The sequence below is a fragment of the Canis aureus genome, chromosome 7, assembly GCF_053574225.1.
Source record: "Canis aureus isolate CA01 chromosome 7, VMU_Caureus_v.1.0, whole genome shotgun sequence".
Taxonomy (NCBI): Eukaryota; Metazoa; Chordata; class Mammalia; order Carnivora; family Canidae; genus Canis; species Canis aureus.
In genome coordinates, this window is record NC_135617.1 from 57,542,231 (window position 1) to 57,562,946 (window position 20,716).

General features: G+C 42.8%; 1 protein-coding gene across 7 annotated transcripts in view; it reads left to right on the plus strand.

Annotated features, from left to right (window-relative positions):
- The window catches only part of ADGRF5 (adhesion G protein-coupled receptor F5), a 102,509-nt gene that overhangs the window by 43,125 nt on the left and 38,668 nt on the right, over window positions 1-20,716 (plus strand). For all 7 annotated transcript variants that reach the window (XM_077903742.1, XM_077903743.1, XM_077903745.1 and 4 more), the window contains 3 exons: window positions 2,254-2,379; window positions 9,090-9,144; window positions 19,154-19,324. In XM_077903742.1, the coding sequence (XP_077759868.1) occupies window positions 2,278-2,379; window positions 9,090-9,144; window positions 19,154-19,324 (328 nt within the window). In that variant the 5' untranslated portion in view covers window positions 2,254-2,277. The remainder of the gene's footprint in view (window positions 1-2,253; window positions 2,380-9,089; window positions 9,145-19,153; window positions 19,325-20,716) is intronic.

Here is a 20,716-nt window from a genome sequence, read left to right on the forward strand (position 1 = left end):
GAATTTAGATTTTTTTTTCACCATTAGCCAAGTTAAACTGCCTCCACTGGCTTCCTCACAGCTGTAAGCCGGAGGGTTAATGAAAGATTATTGATATAGGTAAAGGCATTTTGTCTTCAGGTATCCAACAAAATGTAGGAACACCAAAAGAATTGATCTTCAGCTGGTATCTTGGCCAGGCCCAAACCAAACTGGTTGTCAAATATTTTTAATATTACCTTTCTGTCAACAAGGTGGCATTCTCCTGTCAAGTGGAGAACCCAACCTTCACCCTAACTGTACAAGAGATGACTATGTACCAGTTCCCATTCTCCTGCCTCCAGAGAAAGTTCCCTTCCCCACAGTAGGGTCCCTTCTACACCGCTATTGACTTGTGAGTTTGTTGTCACTAAATAGGTCAACAAAGAGAAGAGTGTTAATTTAATCAAGAACTGTCCCTAGGGAGGCTGGGGAAAGATGGGGCCAGTGGGTAGTATTGGCCAGTGGCCTATACAAAAGGGCCAGACAGGACCATTTGGGGATATTATAATTCTTACTAATTCTGACCACAAGGCCAACAGTGGGAAATGGTAGAAAGGATATGGAGTCAGCTCTAGACCCTCTAACACCTGGGTTCCTTCCTGGCTGTCACTTGTCAAAGGAAGTTCATTAACCATTCAGCTACTATGTCTCATCCTCTTGACTAACTGCCTCTATCTGGAACCAGGTAGTAGAGTGCACTAAGGTGGGCCTGAACAGGTTAAATTGCCCCCTTTGTACTCAATTCGTCCCAGGAGCAGTTGTTATCACCAGGCTCAGTCTGCTTAGTGCTCACAAAAGCCTGTTCCCTTTGAACAAAGAACTGGTTGCTATGAGTGCCCTACAGCAGATGCATCTGGTTGAGATATCTATTCTCGTAACCTAAATTGCAAAGCGTTTTCTGAAAGTCATTGAGTTGCAGAATTTTAAAAATGTATTTGATTGCCAGATCTGCAAATTGGGTCAGTTTTCCAGGGCCTTATGCTTCTCTCTTTTCCACTGGGGAAGAGGAAAAGGAGGCAGCCGGCAGCTGGTGATTGAAACACAATTCTCCCTGGCATGTAAGTCTTGGCTACCATCTGTGCATTATCCTGGCCACGGTCCCCTGGCTCACCCCGCACTGCCTGGGCCAAGGCCTGCCCTTCCTGATGGCCGCCCTCTGGACTCCACTAATGACCAGCCTGCACCCCTTTGACTCTTCATGGCTTTAATCATCTAAGTCTCAGGAGAGTCTGTGAGAAAATTAGAGGAGGTAAAACTATCCTCATTTCATGGGTGGGGAGTATCAGACTCAGTGAAGATAAGTGACTTACCCAAGGATACACAGTTTACGGTGATCTTGGATCTTAATCTGTATCTTTTGGCCTCTTGATGTAGTGCTCTTTTTCACAAAAATACATGGACATAAAAAAGTGAGGAAAGGAATATGTACAAAGTGGTTTGTCTGGGTCCCCAGACCCTTGAGGGTTGGGATGATGCAATGTGATACTTGACTTTTTAAATGCAGCAATGATTAATCCAGTCACCAAAAACTTCACCTTAATCGCCAGCATTATAAAGATGTAGGAATCAGAAATCACCAGCATCTTATCAGTGCATTAGATGGAACATATTATATGAATATTCTATGTTATGCACCGTAGTTCTATAAAAGACTGTAAAATACAACCTATATTTTTATGACTAAGTCCAGGAGTTTTCATACTAATGGGTCATAGTCCATCAATATGCATCAGGAGGTCAATTTAATGGGTTGCTACCAAAATTAAAAGGAAAGATAGGGCAAGATAGGTTAAGATTGAATTGAAAATATGAGTGCGTTGTATGTAGCAAAGGTAGGTATTGTACTCTGGATCCTTTTGTTCATTTATTTTGTGTACTGGATCACGATGTTTGAAGTATTTCTTGCTCTGTAGCTTTTCCTCTTTTTCCTGCGTTGTACCCTCCCCTCTTTCTCCTTTCTCTTTCATTCTGTCTCTCCTTCTCCATATATATATAGGAAAGGTACCCAAACATCTGCTATCTTTGTCCTCTGTACAGGGCCTTCCCAACCCTCATCCTTCCTGACCATATTGTCAGCCTCCGGCCTGGAGGAGAGAATATTCTCTAAATTTGATACTTTGATGCTCCTTCTGTCCTCCTCCTTTTGCCGTGTGACTTTCTAAACAGGGTTTACTGGTTCTATGTTTGATAAACAAATTCTTCTGTCTCTAAACTGTCATATTTACATTTCAGGCAAAGCAACTCAATCCTAAAGAAATGAAATCCCCAAGGAGAACCACATTGTGCTTCATGCTTATTGTGATTTATTTTTCCCAAGCTACACTGAACTTGAATTTAGAATCTATTGTTCATCCTTTGGTGAGTACACCCATGTCTGCTATATTTTTCCTTGTCAGATTTTTCTGATTTCCTGGGAATGTCAGAGACGGAAATTGCTTTAGAAATTTTTTTAGGGCCTTTGAGAAAATGTTGCAAATGTGGGGGTGGAGTGGTGAACATAAATGGATGTCGTGTGTCTACTTTGCTATAACTTACCATACTCTGGCATCAGTGGTGGTCGAGGGAACATCCTTCAGCCTCTTTCCTTAAATAAATGGCCACCTTTAAACCTGAAACCCCACTCTGAAACTGAGAACAATGACTATAAGGCAGATTTTGAGGGTGGGTCAGGAGACATGTTCTCAAAGAATGCATTTAAACTTGAGCATCACACTAGAACACATTTCACAAGGTATTAGTGTGACTGTGTGTGTATGTGTGTGTGTCACAGTCACAGACTGATAGAGCTGAAAGGGCCATAGATGTCATTTAAATATTTTGCTGACAAAATATTCCAGGTAGTTTTGTCTTGTCTTGAGAAGTTAATGGGAGATTAGCTTAATGAAAGTGGGTGAGAAATATTCCCTTATTCCATATGGAAATTAGTATTTATTCCTTCCCTGACACCACTCCGGGCACCAGAGACAGGGCATGTTATTAGTTATGAAATCTTGGGAAAATGACGTAATTCTGTGTCTCCGTTTCTTCATCTGTAGAATGATGATAAAAGTATTGATTTCCTGTTTGCTAGAATTTGTTCAGATAATATTTGTTAGGTGCCTTAGAACAGTGCCTGACACATTTTTTTTTTGCTATTATTTATTTGTAGCATCTTTTGCTACTGATTTTTTTAAAAGATATTTAAGTGCTGTTTTATTCAGTCTATCACTATTGTTAGAGCTTCATTAGTAGCTTTTGGCATTATAGAATGTTGCTTTTTGCTTTGCTTTCTGCTTTCTGTTTTAATTCTTTGTCATCTATTTCAATGATCAAACCTGGGTTTTTTGTAAGATATTTATTACTTAGAAACAGCATGAGCAGAGAAGGGACAAAGGGAGTGGGAAGAGAATCTTAAGCAGAATCTGCACTCGGTGAGAGCCCAACTCAGGACTCAATCTCACAACTAAAAATCATGACCTGAGCCAGAACTAAGAGTTGGATACTCAACCTACTGGGCCACCCAGGCGCCCCCAATCCAGTTTTTATTTATATGTTTGCCTGACCTTTGTTTCTTGTTTTTTTGCGGAGCCCTTAATGTGTTAATGGTTCTCTTGTAAACAACATGTGCTTGAAGTTTTTTTTTTTTTTTTCTTTTAAACCATACCTGAGTAAATCTGACTTTGATTAGGGGAGCATAAATTTATTCACATTTAATGTCATATATAAGATGCTTCATTTTACTTTTAGGATTTTGTTTTATAACTTTATGCACCTCTTCCCTCTTTTCTGTTTTTATGTCTTTCATTTGACCTCAATTTTTTTTTTTTTTTGTCTTTTTCATTATTTCTCTCATGATTCGGGAGCTATATACCATGTGTCTCTTTTCCCAAACTCCAGTGTGGAGTTCACCTTCTGTGACCAGATGCAGCAGCTTGTTCAAATAAATAGGAGAGAAATATTATACTTCCTGTGAATTTGCAGGGTCAGTGTGGAGCTCTAGTTACTCAGACCTGTAGCGGGAAAGCCCAAGCATGAGATGATCTGAGCAATGGGGTCAGCTGTACCTTTGCTCCAGAGTTTCCTAGCATTCATGGCCATAGCTTTGCCCTCTTGCTATTCCAGCTTGGTCCTCACTGTAGTGGCCCTAACAAAGCTCCTCCATCCATCTGGGGAGCGCATAGGCTGGTCAGTGGATATGTCAGTGACTTTCCAAGGCTGCTGATAGAGTTCACACTCCATCTCCTGGAAACTCCTACCACCACCCCAAAGGGTCCCACTTTTGCTCTCTACATCTGCCTTTGAAATATGGTATCTTCATACAACCCAAAGGCATAAGATACCCCTCACTGGAGAGATGAACTTGAACCTGCCTCATCAGCTTATACTGCCCTAAGCTGCCACTCAGTTCCCTTCTACTATTTTATTTTATTTTTAAAAATATTTTCTTTAAATTCAATTTGCCAACATCACCTATCATTTTAAATGCAACTTGTGATGATGAGCTTTTAAAAATTATTGTGATAAACATGCATACAATTTACGGTCTCAACCATTTTTAAGTGTATAGTTTGTTAGTGTTAAATAGAGCCACATTACCATGCAACCAGGCTGCAGGACTTTTCACTTTGCGAAACTGAAAATCTATACCTATTCAACAACAGCTTCCCATCCTCACCTTCCCCCAGCTCCTAGCAACCGCTATTTTACTTTCTATGACCTCAACTACTTTAAGTACCTCATGTAAGTGGAATCCTAAAGTATTTGCCTTTACGTGACTAACCTACTTCACTTAGCATAATGCCCTAAAAATTTACCTCTGTTGTAATAGGCGTGCGAATTTCCTTCCTTTCTTAAGTTCAAATAATGATCCATTGTACGCACATCCCACATTTTGTTTATCATGTATCCATTCATGGATGCTTGGGTTGCTTTCATTTCTAGGCTATTCTGGATAACATGGCTATGAGCATGCATGGGTGCAAATATGAGGGGATGGGCTTTAAAAGTGCAATAATGGAGCCTCTCAAACTTCGTGTGCCTTAACCCATCTGCACACCTTACTAAGATACAGATTTCAGCTTAGGAAGTCTGGGGTGGGGCCTAGATGTGGCATTTCTGACAAATCACCTTTGTTCCTGCTCCAGTGACTGCATTTTGAAGAGCAAGGATGTAGACTCTCAACCTCAACCTCATGGCTGAATCTGAATCCCAGCTCTGGTTAGCTTTGGAAATTTCAAGTTTCTTCATCTCCTTGAACCTGTCTCCCCTACATAATATGAGAATAAATAGTATCTCCTTCACTGGTTTATCGTGAGGATTAGAAAGTCTCATGCATGGACATGTATGTCCTTGGCACAGTGGCTAGTGTACGGCAAGCCCTTCAGATTTGTTGGTTATTTGTCCTACACTAGTACAAATAAACCCAGGTTAGTATTCTGATCGTTGCTGAGACAATTGATCTAACCAGAAGCAAAGTTGTTAAATCGGGGATTCCAGGTCAAGAAAAAAAGAGGACTGAGTGACAGTACCTTGGTGAGGAGGAGTGAGGTTTGGCGACCTCTGGGGGCCTTTGGTGATTACCTTGTTTGTCATCCTTTTCTCTGGGATTATGTTTTCTGCCCATAACATGCCACCTCTCAATCCTGATTGTTCACGTCCTCTTTAGGCCATCTCTTCCCTCCATACACAATTATTTGAAAGTCATCATGCCCAAAAGGTGGGGCATTTCCTGAAATTGGTGACCTTGTGTCTTCTGGCTGAGACTTGGCCATCAGGAAATCCTCTTTGGACAGAGATGGCCATTGTCCTCAGCTGCTCATCTGGGTACCTCTACATGGACGAGCAGAGGGAGGCCCCCTGGAGGTTCTGTTTTCTTGTCTGAAATAACTATTTCATCTGGCAAGATCCATGCTCCCCTGCGAGTTCTCCTCAGCACCCAACGTTTGAGAGAAAAGTTAAGTGCCAGAGTCACAAAGGTCCCTGAACTGGGGTCACATGAGAACTAAGGAGGGCAAGGATAGCCCCTAGTGACCCCAGGCTGGCTGCAAAACACAGACACACACCGCTGCCAAAACTCTACAAGCATCTGGTATGCCTCAGAACATTACTTTCCATAATGTAAGAAACTGAGTCTTAGGATGAGTGAATGACTTTTCCAACTACAAAGAAGAGGAGGTGGTGGGATTCAGTGCTGGGTGTGACTCTAGCATTTGCCTTGTTGAAATCCAGGCCCCATGTCCTGGCAAACCCTTTCTTTGTACCTCCTCAAAGTTGGGAGGGCCAAGGATATTCACCACTACCACCACCACCCCACTACCACCACCACCACCACCAGGGGGCTCCCCTGAGACTTTATTTGCTTTCAGTGTCTTTCCTCCATTTGTCCCAGTGATGGCCCAGCTTAAAATAAAAAGTAGGTAATTCTCACAAGAAATTGTGTATCCTCAATGGACAACAGAAGTAGTAGATGACAAAGCTGCAGGGCAGCACTTTGCAGTCATGTCCCCTGACACTTCCGGATATCACCATCAGGATGCAGAAAGTAGTTAAAAAGTAGTGTTTCTCAAAAAAGATGGCCTCATGTTAAAGAGGCAGGTTTTGTCCCCATATCCCAGCCCTGCTAAGTTGGATTGGGAGAGCTGAGGAAAGTGATCTTTATGGTCACAGATGGAAATCCCATGTACGAGGGAAATGACTGCACTTTGATTTTTACCCTTAATTCTTTAGTCCTTCTGGAGAATGGAGAAAATGAAATCTAGACCTTGGAGAGCTTCCCAACAGTGACTGCCAGTGGTCACCTTCTCCTAGGCTGAGTCCCCTAATCACAACCCATGAAGAGTGGACCAAGAACACTTTCTGGTGGTTCCTCCTTCCCTGCCCTCAGGCCCCAGGGAGGATGGAGGCAGGAAAGCAGCAGAAGACCCTTGCCTTCTGCCTAGGCACAGAGCCAAAGCCAGCTGACTCCAGGGGAAACTGGACAGGAACCATCTCTATGCGTTAACTTTGCTCCTTTTTGGTTCTCATGCATTTAAGTGGGGCTAAAATAGGCCCACTGCAAATAAAATAGCAACTGGGCTTCTGAAATTCCAATTGCCATGCATCATTCCTCTCTTTGTTACTTCAAGAACATTTATGAATGCCCGGTACACACCCCCTCTACAGATCCTCATGGATGTTAATACTGTCATTAAAAAGAAGGAGGGCATAGGAGGAGGCAACAGAGAGAGAGAAAGGGTACTGAGTAAGAGACTGGGTCACGGAGGCCAACCACAGTTTCCTGGGGTATCTCCTGATAAGATCACTTAGTTGCCTGTATGGACAAATGCAGGCTCCAGAGTCAGACTGGCTGAGTTTGAGTCCTGGGTTTGCCCTTAAAGGCTGCATGAGCTTAGGCAAGTCCTTTGACCTCTTTATAACTGTGCTTTCTCATAAGTGACATGTGGGTAATAATAGTATCGATGTCTTAGATGGTCATGAGGATTAAATACCAAAGCACACATCAAGTACGTAGCAGTACCTGGCACAGGGGTGTTGGAGACATCTCAGGAATTATTTTTTTAATATCGTTCTGATGAGAGATAACTAGAAACTAATGGTAGACCACACAGATGGTAGAAGGAGCTCTGTCTTGGGTGGTATTCATAGGTATGTGGAGTTCATGGTAAAGGACACAGCCCAGAAGGTAGGGCTATCTGGCACTTCTATTGAGCCTTGAAGGGAGTTTGGATTGGGAAGCACATCCTAGTAGGGATGAGCTAGGGAGCCCAGGTCAGGTCAAGGTGTGGTTACCAGCTGCAGAATTGGCAATGATCCCAACAGCAAAGCCAATCAAAGTTAGTTCTTTATTTTATTTTATTTTTAAAGATTTATTTATTTATTCAGAGAGAGAGAGAGAGAGGCAGAGACACAGGCAGAGGGAGAAGCAAGCTCCCCGCAGGAAGCCCAATGTGGGACTCGATCCCAGGTCTCGATCCCGGGACTCGATCCTGATTCTCCAGGATCACACCCTGGGCTGAAGGCGGCGCTAAACCGCTGCGCCACCAGGGCTGCCCTCAAAGTTAGTTCTTAAATAAAGAAGCTGCATGATTCCAGGAGAAGAGCTTTATAGAGTTGAAGTAAATGGCAGTGTGTAGACAAAGGAGTTCCTGTGAATGGTGCCCCTAGAACAGTGTGATGCCTGGTCCCCAAATAGCACTTACCATGTCACCACACTATTCTCAGTGCTTTACGTTTGTTAATCATTTGATCCTTATGACAACCTCATGAGGTAGGCTGTTCTTATCCCTATATTATAGATGACTCCTGAAACACAGAGAGGTTAAATAACTTGCCCAAGGTCACACAGTCATTTTATAGCAGAGCTAGGATTTGACTCAATGTCCGCAGATTCCTTGCTCTTAACTATTATACTATACAATACAATTCAACTGTATTAGGGGCTATGTGTCACATGGCTGTTCATTTAATTCTTATAATAGTTCTACAAGGCCAGTAATATTATTGTTCCATTTTACCGAAAAGAAAACTTTGGCTCAGCAAGAAGTTCCTCAAGATCACACAGCTAGTAAGTGGCACAGCCTTGTACCCAGGGAGTCTGACTCTAGAGCCAGCTCTCCCAGACCCTGCCACAGGAAGTGACATCCAGGAGAAAAAGGACCGAAGGAGGATAAAATGATTTCTCAACATGAATCATCTAGACAGCCCTAATACAGCAGGAAGATTGGTGTGGGGACAGGCTGAGTGCTGAGGAGAGGGCGTGAGACTTGTCTAAGAGGTCGCTGGAATGACTCAGCCTAAGGGAGAGAGCACAAATGAAGATCACCATAATTTATATTTCTTGACCTGACTCAAACTGCAGAAACTCGCAGAAACTCAAATCTGGTGATTTGTTCTGCTCCTGGGTCAAAAGGGTGATCTATAAAAAGTGAACAGCAGCTCACATTAAAGAGTACCTGCCATCCACAGGGCACAAGATGCTCACTGGGACCCGCGGCCCTAAGCTCCGCTCCTTTGGGGGGCATGTGAGCAGAAAGCTATGGAAAAAGACATCTCTACCACTAACTGACAGGTTTCCTAAAATGTCCTTTCAGATTCTCCATGAACATGAACTAACAGAGAAGGAGCCACTAAGGGAAAAACGAGCAGGTATGTAAACTCTTTGCTGAGCAGTCTTTTCTAGCAAGTCCGATCACATGACATTTGCTATAACTTTTCAAATCCTGTGATCCACATAATCTAGTCTCCAAGCCCATCAGGGTTTAATTTCCAGCAGTAATTACGAAGGGGACTCCATTCCCTACTCTCCCTACTGACATTAAATGGATCTTAGCAACATGTTATAAGCTCCTCACTTCCTCCCTCACTGCTCTCCTGAGATCCTGAAGAGTCTGTCCCCAAGGGCTCTCTCCTAAGCTCCCTACTTCCTCATGGTAACCTCTGAAGAGCACCTATCTGATTCCATTATTTCCCTGCATAAAATATTTCATGGGCTCCCAACTGCCTTGGAGAGGAAATCCAATCACCTGTTCAAGTCTTATCAGACCCCATGTGCTTTTCCCCCTTGTTCTTCAGTTTTCTTTCACATGGTCGCTGTCCCACCTACCACCCCACTTTGTGGTCTGGGGGACTCCAACCTAAGTCTCCGCTCACGTGGGCCCCTGCCATGTCAGGCTTTCCATTGATTCTCCAGACAGGGAGGGGCTGCTTCACTGTGTTCCCACTGCTCTTGTTACATCCCCATAGCACAAGATTTGCCCCAATGCACTGCAATGATTTTACTTCCTGTTTGTCATCCCCAGGAGACATGAGTTCTTCTGAGCCCTCTTTATCTCTATAGCCTGGCATTGAGCCCAGCTTTTTAGTAAATGAGTGAACAGATGAAGAGAGTGTATGTCCCTGTCACAGAAACCCCTTTGTGAGTTGAGGATACGTGCCTATCGCTAAAAGCCCGCTGCCTTAGTGTCTGTACTGACTGTGGAGAAGATAGAACTTCTTAACATTGAGGATTATGATTGAATCATGTCCAGATGTGCTGTGGCTTGGTTTTTTCAGTCTTGGGTTCTAAAAGAGTCAAGAAGCTGACCCTAAGAGAGTCAAGAAGAGTCAAGGTGAGCAGGCTTTCCCTGAGGCCAGAGTAAAGGTGTTTCTGTGAGAGCTCCTTCCAGAGCAGCATCCTGATCCAACTTTGCCAGTTGCTTGAAATGACAATTTGATCATATTTTATTAAGGTGTCAAAATGTTTGTTGGGAAGTCATACCCTCATTTTCTCTTCTTTTGCCTTTCTTTCCTGTTTTGGCTTGGTTTCATATCCTTATAGAGCCTCACTCTCCTCCTCCCCTTCTTCCCTGAAGCTGTCTGAAGCACATAGACCACACTTTCCATGCTTTTCAATAAGCATCATTACATCTACTCCAGCCCTGAGTCCCCTTGCACCCTATGACAGGAACAGAGCTGGAGATGTTCCCGTTCAGTATTTTGAAAGACTTTTCTTCTTAAAATCAAACTATCTGTGGGTGAGTTCTGGCTCCAGGTTTCTTCCAGGCTCCTACAGGGCTCTGGCTGCCAGCTTCCTCAGGGACAGTTGGTGACCATACGGTTGTAAAAGTAATGTCTTTCTGTACTTCCAGGCCCAGCTGCTTCTGACCCACGGTGACATCATGAGAGGTTAGCCTTCAGGGAGGAAACCATTTCTACATCTAAGGATTTGGCATTCCAAAATTTTCCAGATGTGCTTTCATTAAAAACAATCACGACAATGATAAATGACCATAAAAACATGTTTTTCCATTTATTATACATGATCCTCTGTGCTCTTAGGCCTCTAGAGTCATTTTGGAAGTGTTAATGACTCAACCCCTCATCTGCAGAAGATGGATTGGCCTTGGTACTTTTACAAAATCACCAAAGTAAGAAATGGCCATGGAAAGACCAGGCGCTAGAGCACAGATAAGTTACATCAGACAACATCGCTCTCCAGGAAACCTATGAAAGAAACCAGCAGGAAAGTTACATCCTGCAGATGCCTCACGGAGGTGTCTGTGTTCCATTTGGTGTGTTAGTTAAGTGAGAGGATAGGATTCAGTTTTTATTTTCAAGGTGGTATCCCCTTGCACATAGACGTTCCTTCCCCCTTTCTGGGTATGAAATACCAGAAAGGTACAAACAAAGTTCCCAAGAGAAAGAGGATCCTCAAAAGGAATGTCCTTTTGATATACTGGATTGGCTTTTTAGGGTTTGGGATAGAATCATCTTTAAAAGTAGGATCTACTTTTGCACGCACATTTGTGCTCAGAGCACTATGGACTTCTTCCTAGGTGACTTTGGTCCGTTATATAGCTTCACTGGGCCCTTGATACACAGACACACGTGTACAAATATAAGTATATGTATGTGTATTAATATATATCACATACATATCACACACAGAGACATACATACGCATACAAATATATATGTTATTACTTTATAGGGTTGTTGAGAAGATCAAATATTATGTCCATATTATTTAAATGTTATTAGGGTTATCTAGGGGTTTATTTGTGGGGTTTTTTTTTGTTTTTTGTTTTCATTAAAAACAAATATTTATTTATAAAAATAATATTGCATTTGAAAGAGCCTGAAATATCCCTGGTACAGAGAAAATCCCATAAAATCACTGAAGGCAGGAGGAGAGATGCCATGAGATAAAAGTTGGTGTTTTTGGAAAACTATTTCAGAACTCTATTAGGGAAGAGAAGTCTACACAAAAACCCAGGAGCCAGAGGCCAGAATAAGGGTGGATCTGCCAGTTGGAGCACAGAGGTTTCTGGGGAGCAGAGGGAAAGAATAATGCATCCAGAGTTATGTCCTGATTACACTAGGAAGTAGTCTCTAGATCACCTGACAGACTGACACAGGGAAGGGAAGGATGGAAATGATCTGAAGTGAAAAGTAGGCAGATGGTTGTGGCCGCATGAATTAGTCGCAGAAGTCAGTGCTAGGGAGAGCAGCGAGAAGGCCCAGCACCATGGACCATCACTGGCCCTGGCCCCTCGAGGGAAATCGGAAAGGAGAAAAGGGAACACGTGTGAAAGATACTACGAGAAGCAGATCAAAAGGACTTGGAGACAGATCTGACACGGGATGAAGGGCAGCAGTGATCCAGAGTGCACAGGCAGGGTGTCTGGGGGGTACGGAGGCCAGAGGTAAAACCCGGAGCTGGAATAGAAATCTTATCTTGGAGGCTTGCCAATAAGCTCCAAATTTAATCTTACGGTTCATCTTCCGAGGGGAGTAAGAGTAGAAGTTTCTTATTGGTTAGATGTAACACAAACGTGTTCTCGGCGTCACTTTGTGAGTTCTCCAGGCCAGGTTTCTGAGCTTCATTGGGAATGTTCGTAGGCCCTGGGCTGAAACGTCCTCACGTGTTCTTCTTTGGCTTCAAAAGGAACGACTGTTAGCAGATACATTTTTGAGAAAGATCCATCACCCTGTGCTGGAGATGCTTACATTTTAGTACATACCTAGTGAGAACATTGGATTATTGGCTGCCAGCGTGGGAATCTCCATCTTTCTGCGACCTAGCAGCCCCAGGGTGCGCTTGCCCTTTTTCAACTGCGTCCAGGAAATGCGGTGCATTCTCCAGGTTGAGGAACAGATCTGGGATTTTTTTTTTGTGGCCCTAATCTTTCTTATGATAACATGTGGCATTTAGTGCATTAAGCAGGTGGAAGGTGGTGGCAGAGTAAGATCTCAAGATGGAGGTGCTCTTGGCCTGGTGTCTGAGCTTGGTTTTAGGGTTGACCTTCCATGTGTTGGGACTGCTTTCTTCTTTTAATTTCTAATTAGTGTTGTGTGTCTGCTTTAACTCTCTAAAAGGCAAGACCTGATTGGAATAGCACTAGCATTTCTTGACCCACCTGCAGATTTCTGCATGTCCTACAATCCTCACATTTACTATAATTAATATTATTATTTCTACCTGCTGTTTCAGCCTGGCTTACTGCCACATAATTTGCCAGGGGTCTTCATGCCAACTCCTTAGCAGCAATTCTGCAGAAAAAAACATTACCCTTATACTGATGGCAAAGTATGGCTTACTGAGATTAAATGGCCTGCCCAGGAAAGAAGGTACTTCACCCCACCTCTTTCTGTCTCTAATGTCCATGCTCATAGTGCAGAGTTCTAGTTTTCAACATGTTTCTGGCTCTTGCTCATGAGATTCCATTCCATGATTATTAGAGCAGCTTTGTAAGGTAGGGAGTAAGGAGCATTGTCTTCATCTTAGTGGGAAAAGAATTTTACATGGGATTGACTTTGATGACTAGGGTATGAGACAAACTAGCAGAATTGATTAATTTCTCCAGACTTGACAGTCAAGTGTTCTATGACACACAATGCTGTCCACCCTCCCCTCCATCCACACCTGCCAGCGAGCCATAACCTGGGTTTCTGGTGGGTTTGTGTGAACAAACCTTTCTAAAACCTAAAGGGAGAACAGGATCCTTTGACTATCTGCTGACAGTGATATAGTAGGATATAAGTGCTGTTGCCAAATTGCTACTTACTAGTATTAATATTTACCTGCTACAAAGCTGAGGGTGAGAAACAGCAGAGCCAAATCTTTGGGGATGAAGAAGCATTGTCCCTTTTGGTCAAGAGAAAAAAAAATCACATCAACTCATTTCTCTCTTGGAATTAGCAGGCTTCATTCTTTGGCAGGTGGGAGATTAATTTACCCATATGCTTAGGCTCCAGCTTCTGAGAAGCCATGATTCCTATTAGAGTTGCCAGGCAAAAATAGTATTGTTTGCTTAAACAGCTATGATTAAGACCCAGAACCACTTGTTGGAGTTTGTGGCCAACTTTCCAGAAATGTCTCTTTAAGATAAGTACTGTGTGGTGGGGTGGGCAGCGATTTCTGGGAAAGGAGAGGGGAAATCCTGGTTGGTCTGTGTCTCTGGGCCTGCTGACAGGCCTCCATCTGTGACACCGATGACACCTGGGATGCCCTACCTTCACTTGGGACATCGGTGAATCAGAAAAGTTCAGGCAAACAACACAAGGCCACAGAAGCCCGAGAAAAAGCAAACATGTTAAACTCTCTGGAATCAGATGGTCCAGAGGCTGCAAAGGAGGAGCACATAGGGCCTCTAAAGGGCCTTCTATAGAGAGGTGGGAAGACTGGCCTCTGTTCCTCCTGAGTCCCGTGTAGCCTGGAACAGGACCAGGAACATCACTCTCCTCCACTCTGAAGTCCTCAGATTTGGGAGAGGCCAGAGGAGCAGGAATTGGGATTTTTAACTCAGATCGTGGGTGGACCTGCCTGGGGGCTGTGAGTGCGAGTGGTCCCATCCAGGCAGGTCATGCTGACACCTGAGCAGCTGAGCTACTTTTCTTTAAAGTCAGGCACTTGCCCTGGGGCCTTACAGGGACACAAGGCCGGGTGGCAGCTCCATGTGTCTTGCCTGTGGGACTGTGACACAAGAGGAGAAGGAATGACCCAGATCAGGAGGGGCATCTTCTTGCTGTTCTCCAGATGAGCCGTGGAAATCACTGTCTCATGGCTTTCGTGCTTATTTTCTCTTCCTGGGGAGAGTAGTCCCCGAATATCCATGTGACAGTTCCTTGTTTCAATTGCATCTTTGCTCAATGTTTACTGCTTTACAAAGGTCCTTTCTAACCATTCTCCAAAAAAAGCACACTACCCTCATTTTGCCTTCCGCTGTTGTTTTATCCTGCTGTATTTTCCCCATGCCCTTCAGAACTATCCGACAGTGAAGTTTCAACTTACTTTCACCTCCTACATGAGGCTAGAAATTTCATGGAAGTAGAACTTTGCCTCTTTTATTTACCCCATGTCCCTAGCACAGTGCCTGAAATGTCCATAAATAGTAAAGTTACTATGAATCAATAAATCTTTAAATTAAGGCACAAATGAATAAACCTAGCAAGGCTTAATGTCAAAATCCATGAGTGCCAATGACAAGGGGTCACAATACATTCTTCCTTAGTGCGGATTTCTTTTCTTTACTTTTTTTTAAGATTTTTATTTATTTATTCATGAGAGACACAGAGAGAGAGGCAGAGACACAGGCAGAGGGAGAAGCAGGCTCCTGGCAGGGAGCCTGATGTGGGACTTGATCCCAGGACCCCTGGGATCACGATGTGAACCAAAGGCAGATGCTCAACCACCAAGCCACTGAAGTACCCTCCTCAGTGTGGATTTCTAAGACATTTATTATGCTGAAACAAATAGAATTAAGTTTTAGATAATTCCTCCATGTATTAGTATTTTTGCCCTTGAATATGCTTCTATTTTAAAATTTACTTTAAGAATTCCACACTAGTACTAAAGACATGTTTAATAATAATGCCTTGTTTTTTTTTTTTTCTTTTTATGGTACAGTGGTTTACAAGGGGTTTACAAAATGATCACCTTCATTATCTTCTTCCATTGGAACTGTGGCAGGGAATGGTTAAAGTAACATGGTCAGGAAAATGTGGTTTCAAATCCCAGTTTTGATGTTTGCCATTCATGTGGCTTCAACCCATTAAACCTCAGTTTTATCATTTCCAAATTGGTGTATACATACTCTCCTCATGATTCCGGAACCTACCGGGCAGTGAATAAATGGCAGCTACTATTATGATTATTGCTGTTATTTTGAGCATTTGTGATCCATCTGTTATGACTGAAGAGCTGAACAAATATGCTTGGAGACCACCTAATTATTTGCCCCCATAGGAGCAGCAGCAAAAGGCATCTAGAAAAAAAAATGCAAAAAAACCCAAAAGAAACAAACAATAAAAAAAAAAAAGCCACACATACCAAAAAAAAAAAAAAAACAACAACAAAAAACCCCCCACAAGTTTAGGTGCTAATATTGGCTCTCCAGGATTACCTTCTTGGTTTTCTCGTTTGAATTAAAACATTAAATCCCAAGCCTGGGTGATCACCAGAATCACTAGCAGGAATTGAAAAAAAAAATTTGAGATTTCTAGGCCTAATTCATAAAAATTTCACTCTGACTCACCTGGGCTGAGGCTCCAAAGTATCCGTGTGTGTTGCACTCTCTAGGTATACATAATCATCAATCAAATGTGCGGACCACTGGAATAGATTACTTCCAAGGGCACGCCTATAGCCTTCTGAATTATTATGATGTTGTTGAAACTGTTTTGAAGAATTGACTATTTTTGTGCTGAAGATATTCCTTCTCTAGAGGACATCCCCCATCCTTACCGATCTCTAGGGAGAAGTGTCACTCAGGTGGAAGGTTATTCTGAAACTTGTATAGAAGTTGAAGAACATTAAAGGTAGATGAGGGGAAGAGGATGTTGGAAGCTGGTGCTTTCATTTTAGTTGCACAAATCCCATAGAAGAGAATTTGCTAAAGGCACAGGAACTTTCCTCTTAGTATGTTAAGCTTTTGGCTCAGCTCCCTGTAAGATCTCACTGGAAGGACTGCCTTGGTTTCAGTGGGGAATGATGCATCCATGAATCACCATGTGCTTTCCAGACACACACTTGTTCTGCAATTATGTCTGAAAATAACTCAAAGAGGTGGGCTCAAGGATGAGCAGTTAGGAATGGTGCTCGGGAAGGCACTGATGCCATGCCAGGGTCAGACTCTGGGATGCAACAATGAGGTTGATGAAATGGGGTATGTGGGATTGTTATTGACTCCACTCTTCCAAAAATCCCTGCCGTCTAGGATATCCTGTTTAGATTCATGGGAGGAGATAGACTGCCTACTGTGAAGAGAATCCTGGAACTAAATACACTGGAGGGTATAAACATTGCTGCATTACTTTTCAGGAAAAAAAATGTGCTTCAAGGCAGACCTTGTAAATCTCATGCGGCCGCCCTCCTTGCAAATGTTCCCAGAGGGCAACGTATCGTGTCTAGAGTTAGGATCACACAAATTAAGGTTAACAGTTCTTCTGGGAAGCTTGTTTTCATCACAGAACCATTGAAGAATCAGAAAGAAAACAGGAAATTAGAGGCATCACCATGGTATCATGACAGACTGTGCTTCTGCATTGGATTTTAAAAGTCACTTTGTTCTACTTGTAATTACATTTTTATAGGTAGGAAACATACCTTAAAATATATTCTCACCTTTAAAAAAGTTGGCAAAGACTCTTTTTTACAGTTTGAGCTAATTAGAGCAAGTCGAATGATGGATGTCAAAATGAAATAATTTCTCAGAAAGGTTGATGAATAAAAGCAACTTTCTAAGACATAGTTTACCACTATAAGTAAACAGATATTTCAGCTTCTACAACAAAAATTTATTCATTGGTGTTTCCCATAATAAACTTACTCTATTTTAGTGCTTCAAATCAATATTCCTTGGGAAATTTTAAACAAATCTGGCAATGTTGTGGGAAAATTCTTTGCCCTTTTAGAAAACATACCTAGAATTGTAACTTATGGCAAAATATACATCATACTTCCAGCTTTGGGTTAAATTTTAAAGTAATTGTTTTGCAAGTATTCACTAACCTTTTCCTTATTTGGCTGATAAGATAGAATAAGCCACAACTTGTCTTCTCAATGCATCTGTGTAAAAAATTCTCCTAGTTTTTTTTTTTTTTTTTCTCCTAGTTTTTGAAGGCTCATCATGAGCTACAAAACTAGCCCTTGGTCTCTGCTCCTGTAATATATTTCAGCCAAAAATGGGCCAAAGATTCTGGCAGTGACAGGGAGGTGAATCTGTGGCTATCTCAGAGAGTCATAATTTTAACAAGAAATGATTGGGCACACATTTATTATGTGGTGAGCTCCATGTCAGATGGAGTAAAACCATGAGAAGTGGAAGAAATAGTCCCTGCCCTTGAGAAGCTTACAACTAGTGAACCACACATGATGTGATACAGGAAACTATGAAAAAACACTCTGGTATATATATTACCTGGCTTCCTGTGGTGGCTGTGTGCTGGACAGCAAATGCATCTAGAATGCCAGAGAGTCATTCAGTCTGGAGACAACTTGGAAAGGTGATGAAGAGCTGGAGATATCTTTTATTTTACATTCTAATCTGTGAATTTTGCTTTCATTGAGTACCTATCATGTTCTGGACACCAGGGATACACAGTAAGAACTAAGAGCCCATGCTGTGTGCGTAGGCAAAGAGCAAAGGGAATTAACTGAATGACTTTTCCCAGAGGTCTTCCAGCCATGCATAGTTCAAATCTCAAAATACTTGAATGTCAAGTGAATGGTGTTGGAAACATGCTGACTCATTCTTCTGAGTCAGGACCATGGCTTTATTGTCTAGACTGTTGCTAAGGTCCCCCTGTTAGGTCTCCCTGCTTCTGTTCTTGCCCCTTCTGGTCTAGTTTCAACATTTCAACATAGCAATCCTTGACCTTGGAAACCAAAGAGGGTGAGAGGATGGAGAGCAAGGACAAGTCCTGAACTTAGCCCGTGAATCTTTCAAATTCAGACACCATGACACTGGGACCAGACACCATGACACTGGGACCAGAAAGAGCAGTCACCTTCCTCCTTTATTTTTTTAAAAGATTATTTATTTATTTATTCATGAGAGACACACAGAGAGAGAGAGGCAGAGACACAGGCAGAGGGAGAAGCAGGCTCCATGCAGGGAGCCTGATGTGGGACTCGATCCCAGGATCGCGGGGTCATGCCCTGAGCCAAAGGCAGACGCTCAACCACTGAGCCACCCAGGCGTCCCACCTTCCTCCTTTAAATAGTGAAGTCATGGGGTGCCTGGGTGGCACAGTCAATTTAGTGTCCAACTCTTGGTCTTGGCTCAGGTCCTGAGATCAGGGTCATGAAACTGAGCCTCATGTCAGGCTCTGCACTCAGCATAGCCTGCTTAAAGTTATCTCTCCCTCTCCCTTTGCCCCCCTCTCCTGCTTGCTCTCTCTCTCTCTCTCTCTCACATGAATAAATAATTCCTTGTAAACAAACAAACAAATAAATAAATAGCAAGTCATAGAGGGAACACCATGAAGGGGGTGTTGGGTGGTGACAAGTTGACAAACTTCTTTTTCTCTAAGAAGGTTCATTAGAAATCCCTCGAGGCTGCCACGTCCAGCATCCACATAGTCCTGTCATTGCCTTGAAATGTTGGGCTGCCTGCCACATTCTCTCTTTGCCATCCATGGTGAGTTCTCATGGTTTCCTGTGCTTTCCTTCCAGTTGCCTCCAGCAGCCCAGTACCTGCAGAGTACACTGTTGATGTGGAGATCAGTTTTGAAAATGCCTCCTTCCTGGAGCCTATCAAAGCTTATGTGAACAGCCTCAGTTTCCCAATTCCAGGGAACAGCACAGACCTGGCCACCAACATTTTAAGCATTGAGGTGACAACAGGTGAGTCAAAGACCCATTGCTTCAGAATGGAAAGTTGGATATATCAGGGGAACGGCTGTCTGAGCTCCTTACTAGTAGAGTAGGTTGTTGTACTTAGGAGGCAAGTGAAATAAGCCAAAAAGCCCTGAGATATGGATTTTATGACTTCACATCCTTCCAGAATGAAGCTCCTATTGGCAAATTCTGCAGCCAGGGTCCTTATGTCAAGTGGTGGCCACATGTTTGCTTGGTGGTTTGTGTATTGGTTGTCACAAAATACATCCCAAGATACTGCCCAGTCTTTCATGAGAAACTCCTGGGTGCCATGCCTCTGGGTAATCAGTGGGTACAGCAAGGACTGGTTCAGGTATTAATAAGTGGCAAGTTTCCTTCATTCTGGCATCATAGGTCAGGAAATAGAAACCAGGTATACATCCGGATTGGAAGCAAGACATAATCTAGAAACCTCCAGGCTATGAGATTGGGCCTTCTGGTTACTGCTTTCTTTCTGAAGTTATGCCAGCTGTCCTAGTTCTCAAGCACCACCACCTGGGAAGCTTGTCTTAAATAAAGTTCCTGCCTTGCTAGCACTGAGAGATACTGGATTTTATGATGTTCAAATGGAGGCAAGAACAAAATTCTTGTTTTTAAAAAATTTTTTGATTTCTCATATTTTAAGTAGTCCATCAATATCATCTATGCATTCCAATTTTTTAATTTTTCATATGTACTAGCAGAACCTGAAATGGCTGCTTCATAGCTCCCTTTGGATGCCACTTCCTGTCAGTGCTGAAGCATGAAACTGCATCAATGTCCACAGATTCACTAGAGCTTGAGCATCCTTCTTATTTCAGGAACAATGATTTGATGGCTTTCCTTTGGGTAGTCACTCTGTGGGCCTTGGCCTAGGAGCTGATCCTTAGAACAGACAGCTCCTAGTGATATGGCTTTAATTGAGTTTTAAAAATAAATTCAAAGCATTCTGTTTTCAGAGCATTTTCTAATGTCCCCAGTGGAATCAGAAACTGTTTGGGTTGTTCACATTTGATTAGAAATGTAAAAGGCACAATTGTATTTGTATTCTGTATTTGTTATCTATTGCTGCTTAACAAATTACCCCAGAAGTTAGCATCTTAAAACAACAAACATTTACTGTATCATACGGTTTATGAGGGCCAGGAATTCAGGAGGACCTTAGCTGGGTGGCTCTGGCTCAGATTGTATGAGGTTGTAGTCAAGCTGTCAACCAGAGTAGCAGTCCTCTGAAGGCTCAACTCTGGCTGGAAATCCACTTTGAAGCCCATTTATGTGGTTGTTGGCAGGAGGCTTTTGTACCTCACAAGGTCAGCCTCTCCATGACATGTCCTCATGCAATTGGGCAGCTGGCTACCCCATAGCAAGTGATGAGAGAGA